We start from the raw sequence: 12,850 nt of genomic DNA, 5'->3' as shown, positions 1-12,850 counted from the left end.
CACACAGCTAGTAAGTGTCTAAGGCCAGATTTGAACTCAGATCTTCCTGATTCTAGGCCTGATGCCCTATCCACTTTGCCTCCTAGCTGCCCCAGTGTAGGACTCTATAAATATACTCTGTGTGAAAGTGAATAATGGCTATTCCCCCAAAAAAAGTCTGCTTAAGATTTGGTTCCTTGAAAAGTCATAGCTTTGATGTCAGTAGGCCTGTCCATCTGTTTACATTTCCTGTTCTTTTGGTGAAATGTATCTTTGGTCCTGGAGTTATTCTGTTTCTAGGCAATGGCAATACCTAGAACTTCAGTAAATATTTACTAAGTGTCCACTGTGCTAATCACTGGGATACAGATGCAGAAAAAGAGAATCCCTGCCCTCAAGGAGCTTAGAATCTAATGGGAGAAGACAATGCACAAAAGGTGGAGGGAAGGGGTACTCAAAGCAGGGCCTTGATGGAGAAGTCATCATTAAATGGAGTTTATTTATTTATTGTGGCTTCATCCTCCAATAAGAGGGCCAGAGGGTAATGTGGAGATGTGAGTAGCAAGGCTGATTCAATCTAACGGTATGAAGAGGTTTTCCCAGTGATGAGTTTCCTGAAGCATGATGTAAAAGTCAGAAAAAATCCAAAACAGTGTAGTTATGGGAAATGAGCAGTTCCTAGCTCACTAGCATTAAACTAGTAGAAGACTTTGAAAGTCTTCATTAAAGACCTATGTAGACCTTTATTTTTACTTAACCATAATCCTCATCCTAAAATTGGAGGAATGTGAACAGATTCATTCCTAGACATGACAGTTTCACTCCCATGTTTCATTATTTCTTTCTTCCATTCTTCTACTGTTCAGTGACACAGCTCCATTTCCAAGGGTCTAACACAGGCATTTCTCTTCTAAACATTTCAAGATAATCACCCACAATTGGGAAGTCTCTTCCCTTCCTCTGAGCATTCCAAGCTCCCCCTTTCTGTACTGGCAGCTGCCAAGTCTTATATGATCCTGACTGTGGCACCTCAGTACTTGATCTCTTTCTTTCTGGATGCTTGTAGCATTTTGTCTGGGACCTGAAAGTTCTGGATTTGGGCCATGATGCTCCTGAAAGTTTTCATTGTGAGGTTTATTTCAGGAGGTGGCCAATAGATTCTTTTTTCTATTTTCACTGGGCAGTATTTCTTTATGATTTCTCAAAATATGATATCCAGGTTCTTTTTTATGGTCATGGTTTTCAGGTAGTCTTCAGGTTCTTAAATTATCTCTCCTTGATCTGTTTTCCAGGTCAGTTGTTTTAGATGTGGGATATCTTATATTTATTACTATCTTTTCAGTCTTTTGACTTTGTTTTTCTATTTTATGTTCTCTTCATGGAGTCATTAAATTCTGTTTGGTCCATTCTGGTTTTCAAGTAGTCCATGATTTGGGTTAAGTTTTGTACCTCTTGTACTAAGCTGTCAGTTCTCCTTCTAGTCTCTTCCAAAGTACTCATGTATTTTCCAGTTATTTCCTCTAGTATTCTCATTTCATTTATAAAATCATTTTCACTTTTTTTTAACTCTTGCTTCATTTATTCTGGGAAATTATAGTTGACCTTGCATCCAAGCTGGGTTTTTCTTTGAGGCTTTTCTTGTAGATGTTCTGAAATTATTTTCATCTTCTAGGTTTGTGTCTCAAAGGAGATGATATTTTCAGTGTACCTATCACAGTGCCTGCACACAATGGATACTTAATAAATGTCCTTTCTTCCTTAAAGTAGGAGAGGTTGTTTTTTTTGTTTACTCATTCTTCCAGCTATACTTCCTGAATTGGGACTTTGTGTTAAGGTCAGATCCTAAGCATTTAAGGAGGGAATATCTGGGCCTTTTTTGGTCTTGATTTGCCTTGTCTGAGGTCCTGCTACTTTTTTCTCTGGGTGTTGAATGCTGTGTTCTTCAACAATCTCTGGGGCAGCTCAGGCCAGGGACCTGCAAACTTTTAGTGTACTCAAAGTTGCTACCCTCCTGTTCTGAGCTTTACTAGCTCCTAACCCTGGTGTGGGTCTAGGTGATACAAATGTAGGCTTGCCCTTGGTTTGAGTTCCAGTAAATTGCTGATGGCCCCATCTTCTGTCAACTAGCTAAAGGGATCTATCTGTAGATTCACAACTACAGAATTACAGGCTTCCCCTTGGTCTGCACTATCTGACCTGGTTACTTGGCTTTTGGCCTCAAACTGAGCTGGGGGCTGAATGTACAACCACTCTTCAGGGTCAAAACCATGTAACTGCTGCTTTTTTCTGCTCCTACTGCTGCCTTAGGCCCAAGTTTGCAGTCCACCAAAACCCCCAGATCTTTTCCATGTAAATTGATATTAAGTCATTCTTTTCCTATCTTAAATTTGTATAGTAGATATTTTTAACCAAAATGTAGACTTTACATTTTTCCTTATTAAATTTCTTCTTCTTAGATTCAGCCCAACAATCTTTCCTTTTGAGCTCTTTTTGAAAACTGTGTCTGTCATCCAAAATGTTATCTGTCCTTCCCAGCTTTGTGACATCTGCAGATTTAATGAATATGCCATCTATGCCTTAATTTAAGTGATTGATGAATTGTGTTAAATGGCAAAGGGCTCAGCATCCCTGGGGAACTCTACTAGACTTCCCTTTCCACTAACATCAACTCATTTACCCTTTTCATCTGGTCTAACCACCAGTTATGAATTCTACCCAACTGAACATCTGTCCAGCCCTTATGTCCTCATCTTGTTCACAAGGATAACATGAGAGACTTTGTACCATGGTAAGCTGAAATTTAGGTAATCTATAGCCACGGCATTCCATTCCTAAACTAATTAACTCAATTTTTTTAAAAAATTGGATCAGTCTGGCCACACTTATCCCTGATGAAGACATCTGGTCACTTAGTGGTCACTACTCCCTTTTCTATAAATTCACAAATATATTCTGTGTGTGTGTGTGTGTGTGTGGCAGTTGGGGTTAAGTGACTTGCCTAGAGTCACACAGCTAGTGAGTGTTATGTGTCAGGCCTGATTTGAACTCAGGTCCTCCTGACTCCAGGGCCGATGTTTTATCCACTGCACCACCTAGCTGCCTCTAGTATATTCTAATATTTTTCCAAGAACCAAAGTCAGGCTCATGGGCCTAGGTTTATAGGTTCCATTCTCTTCCCTTTTTCAAGTTAGAACATTTGCTCTTCTCTAGCTATGTGCTACCTCTCCTGTTCTCCATAGTTGTTCCTCTTAACCTCATTGTATGCATTCTCATTCTGTATAGAATTCCTGTGTAGACATAAAGTTCATTGAATCAGTAAGCATTTATTTAGCAGCTTCTATTTGCCAAGCACTGTGCTAAATTTTGGGGATACAAAGAAAAGCAAAAACAGTGCCTTGCTCTCAAGGAGCTCACAGTCTAATGGGGGAGACCACATGCAATTGATTATGTACAAACAGGATATGAATTGGAGAAAATCGACAGAGAGAAAACATTAGCATTAAGAGGCATTGGAAAAGGCCCTTAGAAAGTAGAATTTTAACTGGAACTTGAAGGAAGCCAGGAAAGCTAGGGGGGAGAGATGAGGAGAGAGAGCATTCCAGGCATAGGATCCAGCCTGAGAACACGCCCAAAGTAGGGAGATGGGAATGACCAGAGAGACCAGTGTCACTGCAGTGACACTGTGCAGTGTCAGAGCACGTGGGGAAAAGTAAGGAGAAAGAAGACCAAAAAGGTAGGAGGGGCTGGGTCATGAACTCCAACGGAGGAGTCTACATTGGATCCCGGGTGTGACAGCCAATTAGATGGTTAGACCAAACCTTGACCTTCATTCAACTCCTCCGTTCTACTTTGTACTCTAGGAGGTCAGACTCTGGGCTTTGGGGCCCTAGGTCCAGAAGGACTCTGGGAGAGAGGAACACTTTTAACTTTCATGAGAGGTGCAGAGGTAACCTAGTGTCCTTCTCCTGATTGCTTCTGCCACTACTGGTGCAGGCCAGGGTTACTGCCCTTGGTACTAAAGGCCCACCTTCAGTAGGATGAATTGTTCATCCATTAATGAGGACAAGTTTGCATTGAGTCCTCCATGTCTTACTCCCTTATAACCTGCAATTCGTCTCAGTCAGTTACTAAACACAAAGTGCATATTATGTTCCAGGCACCATACTAAATAGTGGGGACACAAAGAAAGGCAAAAGCACCGCCTCTGCTCTGCAGGAGCCTACGTTCTAATAGGGAAAAGAGCATGCAGACAACTGTGTGCCAACAAAATATCAGCGGGCTGGATTGGTGATAATCAGGAGGGAAAGGCCCTAGAATTAAGGCCGCTTGGTAAAAGCTTTCTGTAGAAGAAAGCACAGGTATGCTTGATGCAGTGCTGGACGAAATGAGGGATATGCTGTGGGGTTAAAGCACTGAATTTTCTCTGTTCAAAACTAATTGGCTTGTGTGGGGAGCCACTTAAGACTGTAGCGCCATTTTCATCTAACCACCCAAAGTTAACTAACCCAGGCTTTTAGATCTGTAGTTAATGCAACTACACAGTCACATTTGGATCCTTTTTTCTCCTTGACTGTCAAATTGACTTTCTGTCCACATGACCTGTCCCACTCACACCTCTGCTCTCCTTAGTCTGATTGCCCTCTGACAGTGAGAACACGTCTCCTCCCTCTTCTGCATCCTCTCAAAAAGACTGGCGAGAACTTAGATCATAGGAACCAGTCAGGGTAGGGTGCGGGGTATCAGCTCCAGAAAAATGCGTCTTTCTCACACAAAGACTAATCTATGCTTAGACCAGAACCAGAAAATTCACTTGGGATCTCTAGACTCATCACTGATTACTTCTCCTCTCAGATGGAGCTGGAGTCCTGGGGACCCTCAGTATTAACTGAGATTCACAAGAAGGGCAAAATAACCTACAGAAGACCTTGTGACCAGTCCAGCCAGCTTGTCTCTGAGGACATTGTGTGGCAGCAAGAGATAAGCTGGGAGAAGGCAGCCTGGCAGCTAGGAGTTGCCATGTACCCCTTCTTGAAGGTAAGGTCATATAGAACAATTAGAGGACAGAATCAGTAGGAGCTCCACAGGTTGGCCCTTCTAGGACAAATTGGGGAGAGTTGCTAGGGCTGTTGGCAAGGACAGAAGCTGGGGGCAAAAAGTGAGATTCAAGGTTTTTACAATTCCAAGGGGGAATAACGGACAGGATGGTTTTTGATTTGGGGGAAAGTATGCAAAAGGCACCTCATGTCTTTCTGTTACTCCCAACACCGAGCACTAGAATAGAAAATACGGCCCTATCAGAAGCCCTCATTTCCTTACTGGCCAGCCATCCCATCTCTTTGGGATGTTGGCTGCCTCAGGTAAGGAAATTGGGGTCCTAGTTAGTACTCAAAATGTATACAGATGGGAATCCTTAGGCCCTCTGTGGGAAGTCACCTGGAATAGTAAAATTATAGAATGTGAGACTTGGAATCAGCCTTAAGGGTCATATTGTCCCCACCTAATCCATGAATCTCCTGAGTGACACCCTCCTACCAAGGGTTCTCAGACTCTGTTTCAGCACCTCCAGTGGCATTTCACTATCCCTGAGGTAATCCATGCCATCTTATGCCAGTCCTTTTACTGAGTCCAAACCTGCTTCAAATTACCATCATTGATCCTAGCTTTGACTTAAGGAAATGGGCCTAGTCCCTCTTCCACACAGCAGCCCTCCAAAGAAACTTCTGGGCAGCTATCAAGGCTACTGTTCAATCTTATCTGTAAAACGTCCCCAATCTTCAGCCATTCCTCACGTGGCATTGTTTTCTGTTCCCTTGTCACTCTGACTACCAGTCTCTTAATGTGCTCCAACGTGCCAAAGTCTCATTTAAAAATGGCTTCTGGCCCTAAGAACATAGAGGAGCTATCCAATCCTTTGTTTTAGACATTGTAGTTTTAAATAACTTTAACTTTTATTTACAGCAACAGAATTATCTTGATTCTTTGAGCTTGAGTCAACTAAACCCCTGTCTTTTTTTCACATGAATTGCTGACTGTTGTTTTCTCCTTCCTATATTTGTATAGTTTATTTTTAAAAATCTAAGCATGTGACGTTATACTTTGTTATTAGTAAATTTAATGTTGTCAGATTGACCCATCTTTTTCACCTGATTAACCTTTTCAGTTCTGCCATCCTTCCCATATTTGTGTTGCCTGCAAATCTGATGGCCAGACCCCATTTAACTGTACATATCTCTCTTCTCTGGTCCCAAGACCATCATAAAAGACTTTGTTAAATGACTTGCCAGAACCTCAATATATTAAGTGTGTAGCACTCCCCTGAGCCCACTCCCCCCCAGGAACCTCTATTAAAAGAAAATGAAGTAAGGTTGGAATCATCTATTCTTGGTGAATAACTGTCAGCTTGTGATGGGGCTTTTCTTTCTCAGTGCTCACCAACCATATGTTAAATAATCTATTTTAGAATTTTGCCGCGGGCTAATACCAAGCTTATCTATGTAGAGGTTGCAGAACCTATCTTCTTTTTCTCATTAAAAACCTGGACAGGTGGTCTCCAGTTTTCCAGTACTCCTTCCATTCACCACGTTACCTCAAACATCACCAGCAGTGGCCCCTGGATCACACCTGTGAAGTTTTTTTCTGTATCTTAGGTTGTGCTTTATCCAGGCCAAGAGCCATGAACCAACATTCATCTATTGAGCTGCCTACCCCTTTTCTTTCTCTAAAGGATCCTTTGCTATTGTATCATCGGAACATAATTTTTAAGAGGCTGACCTGCTTTTTCAGCCATCTTTCCTATCTATAAGGAGTGTATAAGGACTCTCTAGGAATGACATCATAACTGTTTTCTCTACAATTTTTTAAATAATAAATTTGCTCTTTATTTTAGCAAATAAACTTTTTTCCCAACCATTCACTGCCTTTGCTCCTATTATCTTGTTGCTGAACAGAGCTAGAGAAAAATAAAGCTTTGTTTATTGAGTCAGTTGCAGATTTTTTTTATGTCATTTCAACTGGGCCCTCCCTGCAACAAAACAATCCTTTTGTACCTGTTTTCTTCTAACTTTTAGGACATTCTCCTTAATAAGTTTCTCTTCCCCAACTGCTGCCCTCATACTAGGACACATATATATAAATATATATATATATATATATATGTATATGCATATATATGTATATATGTATGTATGTATATATGTATGTATATGTATATACACACATGTCTGTGTATATGTATATATACACACACACATATACATATATACGTATATATGTGTACATACATATTGATGTTCATTCAAACACCCTAACCTCATAGTTCCTCAGCTCACCTGCCATGACTTAGTACTCCACCTCAGCTGATCTAAACACAAAGATGGTCATACCCTTGATCTTGCCATCACCCACAAATGCTCTATTTCCATGTTTATGAACTCTGAAATGTCTTTCTCTGATCACAGTCCTGTCATTCCATTTCTTCCTCTACCTTGTAATCCTTAACCCTGGTCTTCATCCTCACCATGACCTCCAATCTCTTGAACCCTTAGTTCCTTCCCAGGCCATCACTAGCTACACCCTACTCCTCCATCTTGACCCTTTGTGAATTGGTTTAACTCTACATTGTCCTCTTGTCTCAAGTCCCTTGCTCTTTCTATCATTTCTGATTGTGCTATACCAAGCCTCAGCCTTGAACTACTCCCAGAGAATATGGGAGACAGTAGGTATAAGAAGAATGCAAAGGTAGAAAGGGGTCAGGCTGCTGAGAGCTTTGAAAGCCAAAGAGAGAGTTTTACAAATGATCCTGGAGATAATATGGAGCTATTGGAGTTAATTGAATAAGGAAAGGAGTAACATTTTAGGAAGATCAATTTAATATCCAAGTGGAAGATGGACTAGAATGAAGAGAGGCTTAAGTCATGGAGATAAAACAAAAGGCTGTTGCAATAGGCTAGGCATGAAGTAATGAGGGACTGCATCAGAGTGGTAGCAAGGAAAAAGGAAAGATAGGGGAAAGTGGGACATGGATGAGAGATATCATAAAGATAGAATCAACAGGACTTGCTAACAGATTCGGTGGGGGGGGGGCGGTGAGAGGGAGGGAGGAGTCAAGGGTGCCACCTAGGTGTGTAAGACTCGGTGACTGGTGGTGCCCTCAAAACTAAAAGGGAAGCCAGGACGAGGGGAAGGTTTGTGGGGAAAGATAATGAGTTCAGGTTTGCACGCGTTGAGTTTAAGATGCCTGTAGGATTTCCCGTTGGATCTGTCAAACAGGCTGTTGGGTATGTGCATCACCTTCTTTCTTTTGACATTATCACCCCACCCTGGTACAGGCCCTCCTCACCTCGCACCTGGACCGTTGCATTAGCTTTCTGGTTGGTCTCCCTGCCTCAAGTCTCCCCTCAATCCAGCCCATCCTCCACTCAGATGCCAAAAGGATCCCCCTAAAGTGCAGGGTTGACTGTCACCTTCTTACTTGGTCTAAGTTCAAAGGCTCCCTGTTCCCTTCAGGATCAAATGTAAAATCCTGTTTGTTTTTTTAAGCCCTCTTTGATTCCAGCCATTCAACCTGTCTCACATCCATCCAGCCCACACTTTTCCATCTTTTCCTCAAAGCTTGCATAAAAGAATTTGTTGGGGCAGTTAGGTGGCACAATGTCAGGCCCTGAAGTCAGGAGGACCTGAGTTCAAATTGGCCTCAGACCAAACACTTGACACTTACTAGCTCTGTGACCCTGGGCAAGTCACTTCACCCCAGTTGCCAAAAAAAAAAAAAAGAATTTGTTAAATGCTTTGCAAAAATCTAGACAAACTATATAGAGCATCCCCTGATCTATCAGCCAGAACACTGTCCAAAAAGGAAAGAAGGTAGTTCTGGCAATACTTGTTCTTGATAAATTCATGTTGCCTCTTTGTGACCATCTTCTTATTATCCAGGCTTAGAGCTAAATGTACGTATTCTCTCCTTCCTCTTCCATCGTGAGTTAGTCCAACAGTTAATTTCCTCCCAAATACACTCTTCTCAGGCCTCATCCTCATGAGATACATTCACACCTAACCAATAGCCCATCATTCCAGTATTTTAAGGCCTTGGTCCAAAAAATAAAATCCCACTCTTTCTTTGATGACATCTCCCTAGCCAACTATTTCCTGTCCACATTTTCTTTTCCGTTCCTCCAGTCCTCATGGAAGAAATGATGAAAACATGACCTGTGCCCTCAAGTCTTTCAGGTTCTTACCCAGGAATTTAGAGGCCTTGCAGATGCCTTCCGCGTGTTTTGTGATGATACAATTTTCTACACATCAGTTACCAGCCTTTGGGTTTGATTCATCTCATGTTCTCTGCTGTGTTCCAAATACATGCTAGAAATAACCCCCAGACAGAGACAGCTGATGGACTCAGAGGACAGACTGAAGCATGTTCTTTCCTTTCCTCTCCTTTCTGGTTTACATGGCCAAATGCCGGAATTTGTTTTGCTCGACTATATGATTGGGTTTGTTTTTCTTGCTTTTTCATTGGTGGGGAGAGAGGTAGAGGAGGTGGGAGAGAATTCAGAGCTGAAAATAAGATTAAATTTTTAAAAATTAAAATAAAAATGACTAATCATGACAACGGACACTGATATAGTCCTGCATGGCCTGCACAAAGCACTTTGCATGCATCCTCTAGTAGGATTCTCACAACTGCCTAGGGAGGTGAGTGCCACAGGTGGTATTGTCCCCCCCTGACACGTGTGGAGTTTGAGGGTCAGAGGGATGAAGTGGCTCATCCACAGTAACGCAGAGGTGGAGGGAGTCTCCACAAATCCAGGCCTCCTGTGATTCCAGGCCCAGCTTTCCCCCTCTACCAAGAAACTGCTTCTTAGATGCTTTTTCTCTTGGCCACATCCAGTGTCACTCCAATAGACGTGGGCAGGGAGTTGCCCACCACCACAAAGCATTTCTTCGTCCTTGGCCAGTAACTTCATGCTGGTTGCTGTGCATCACCCACCTCCTTCCATTGATCCTCGGATCCTGCTTTCGCCTCAGAACATCCAGGAAAACCCTCCATTGTTTCTTTTTCATCATTAATTAAATTATTAGTAATTTCATGATGAAAGTCCATGTCCACAACCACAAGTCTTGTTCTGCGTTTGGAGCCTATTCCATACTCTGTGCCGGGGGTGAGGCTCATCATTAGTCTTCCGAAGTCATGGTTGGTCATTGCACTGATAGGAGTGCTTAAGTGTTCCCATCAACCTTCTGTTCTGATCTTTCCCCTTTTCCCTTGGGTTACACTCTCCCACTATCAGCCTCTCAACCTTGATGTTGATCACCCGTTGCCTCTTCAGAACATTTTCCTTCATGAATTTCCTCCTTCTTGAATAATTTCTTCCATCCACTCAAAGAGCTTTTTATCCTCACTAAAAACTGGGCCTAGACAAGTACTGGTCAAGCCCAGTCACCTTCTCTGTAAGTGAGGAGACTTGTTTGCACTTCAGAGTCATAAGCCTAAGTGATTTCTTTGAGGAGAAAAGATCTAACAGACCAGCTAGACAATTGCCTTGTTTTCCCTGAAACTATACTGGAGGGTTACAGTTCTTTGCAGCATCCCCTGAAAACTCCAGTATCTAACTACTCCCAACAAACTGCCTTTTTGCTGCGATGTGCATGTTAGTACTACTGGCTCTGAGGCTGCAGCCAGAGTCTAGCATTTCCCTTCTGGGCCTGAAGAGGCTTTACCCTCCTATCTCCCAGGTCACCTACTTGCCTCCTATCAAAGCATTTGAACAAGCCAGGACTGAAAACAAGCTGGTGCACTCCATCGTGCTCTGGGGATCCCTGGATGATCAATCCTGCTTTGGTGAGGAGTCTCACGATCTAGAGGACTCAGCAAGTGGAGGGGGCGGGGAGGAGACTGTCACTGTTCCCCAGCATTCTCTCAAGTATAACATCCTACTGTTGGGAACAGGTCCTGGGCAGGGTCTGCGAGACATAGTATTGGGAAATTCTCTCATCCTCACTCTTCTCAAGAACAGTTTTATCAGCAGCTGGTCTCAAGTGCATGAGCTGCATGAGATTCAGGTGAGCAAGGGTAGGGTTGCTGACTGCCCAGCCAGAGCAAGCTTTGAGGAGGTCTGTCAGTGCAAGGAGCTGAGAAAAGAGGTTCGTATCCTCTTGTTTGCCTCCAGAACAACCAAGATAATGAATCTCACCAAAAGTTAGCTGAACTCCTCCTGGAGAAATACGACTCCCCCGTGAAGATGCTTCTCTGCCTGCCCAATGGGACTGTGGTTTGTGCCTCTCTCCTGCCCCCTCTGCCTGCCCACTTTCCACAGCCTCCCTGTTGATTCAGTAAATGCTAGTATTGATTTTGCACCTACTGTTTGCAAAGGAAACAGGATATACTTTCTCTGATATCATAGGTGTCGAGGCCTTAAAGGACGGGTAGAAATTGTTAATGTATAGGGTGACGGGAAGTATATTCCAGGCAGGGAACCCTGTGTGCATCAAGGTGGAAATGAGTAGAAGGCAGTGAGAAGAGAAACCGAGGCAGATTGGCTGAGACTCTGAAAATCAAGGAAGGAGTCTGGCTACATGATGTGATTGTAGGTCCTTGAACCAGAGAGTGATGTTGTTGGCAGGGTGCCCCTGATGACGTCTCTAGTTCTATCCCTTCCCACTCCCCTCTAGTGCCTCACTGGAAGTATTAGTCACTACCCAAGAAGAGAGGAAGAGGAGAAATGGGAGCTGAGGAGGGGGCCAGGAAGGCCAAGAGCAGGAAATAGATGCCCTCTGCCTGGCTCAGAGGAGCTGGCTGGGAGAGGCCCCCGAGAGTTATAAAACTGGCAGATCATCCATAATTCTCTCAAATATGATCCCTCTTCCGGATCCACTGGCAATCATCTCAGTTACAAATAAACATTTATCAGGCACCTACTGTGTGCAATGGCCCTGTGCCAAGGACTGGGAATACAAACGTCTGTTCAATTGAATTTCAGGTCCACGACCTAAGCGCTGATGATCTGTACCAAGTGTCAGAGGAGAGGAGCAGCGGACTTGTGCACCCAGTAATGGTGTATAAACAGTTCCTGCAGGAAGGACTTTTCCGAGCTCGGCCCTTTCTTCACAGAAAAGCCGGAAGTTCCTGTGAAAGGAATTAATGGGCAGAGCAAGGCTGGGTTCCAGAGAAGAAACAAGTTCTGAACCTCAGTGCAAGCCCAGGAGTATCTTTGCTCAGTTGACCCCTACTGATTATCTTCTCTGATGTCTTACAATCTCCCAAGACGTGTTTTCTCCCAGAACTCAAGCTGGTCTGAGTCACATCTCTAGTAGCACCTCTGGGCATTCCACCCAACATCTGCCCTCCCCTCCTCCCTTCCCCAGTTATTTTCATATTCTGTGTTTCTGTGGTTCATATAATTGTGGCACATTCTGGTTACAAAATGATTCTTTAAAAACAAAAATCCAATAAAGTGATTTGGCAAAGAAAACTTCTCTTCGTTTATTTACCTGGGACTTAGTCATCAATTGTCCTCTTTCTAATCTGTTGATCCCTCCCCTAGCTTTGCTTCTGGATGGAATGAAATTTTTTTAAAAATACTGTTATAAGATTGGACCTGATGACCTTGAGGCCACCATGACAGTCTCCCCTTAGGAGAGACCGTAGCTTATAGAATCTATGCATGGAAACCATTGTTAAGATCTAGACCTGATGGACGTGAGGCTATCATGAGTCTCCCTTAAGGGAGGCTATAAGCTTATAGAACACACTCATGGAAAAGTACTGACAATAGCATTTTTTGAAAGTTAGTATAGCTGTGTCCCCCAAATAACATTTTGTTTCTACCAGCATGTTTTCCCCCTGATATGCAAATCCCCCAAATGAAATTTTGCC

At 43.0% G+C, this 12,850-nt stretch overlaps 1 protein-coding gene across 3 annotated transcripts in view; it reads left to right on the top strand.

Annotated features, from left to right (window-relative positions):
• LOC110206097 (selenoprotein N-like) overlaps positions 1 to 12,446 on the top strand; it is a 29,854-nt gene extending 17,408 nt beyond the window's left edge. The window contains exons 8-12 of one of the 3 annotated variants that reach the window (XM_020983153.2): positions 4,831 to 5,013; positions 10,711 to 10,816; positions 10,925 to 11,037; positions 11,145 to 11,246; positions 11,955 to 12,446. In XM_020983153.2, coding sequence (XP_020838812.1) covers positions 4,831 to 5,013; positions 10,711 to 10,816; positions 10,925 to 11,037; positions 11,145 to 11,246; positions 11,955 to 12,116 — 666 coding nt within the window. In that variant the 3' untranslated portion in view covers positions 12,117 to 12,446. The remainder of the gene's footprint in view (positions 1 to 4,830; positions 5,014 to 10,710; positions 10,817 to 10,924; positions 11,038 to 11,144; positions 11,247 to 11,954) is intronic. The other 2 variants (XM_078145585.1, XM_078145584.1) reach the window with 2 other exon arrangements.
• The last annotated feature ends 404 nt before the right edge of the window (positions 12,447 to 12,850 follow it).

Source organism: Phascolarctos cinereus, unplaced genomic scaffold, assembly GCF_003287225.1.
Source record: "Phascolarctos cinereus isolate Bilbo 61053 unplaced genomic scaffold, phaCin_HiC Scaffold_726;HRSCAF=1367, whole genome shotgun sequence".
Lineage (NCBI taxonomy): Eukaryota > Metazoa > Chordata > Mammalia > Diprotodontia > Phascolarctidae > Phascolarctos > Phascolarctos cinereus.
Note: the sequence above shows the minus strand (reverse complement) of the source record. Positions and strands in the feature narration are given on the sequence as shown.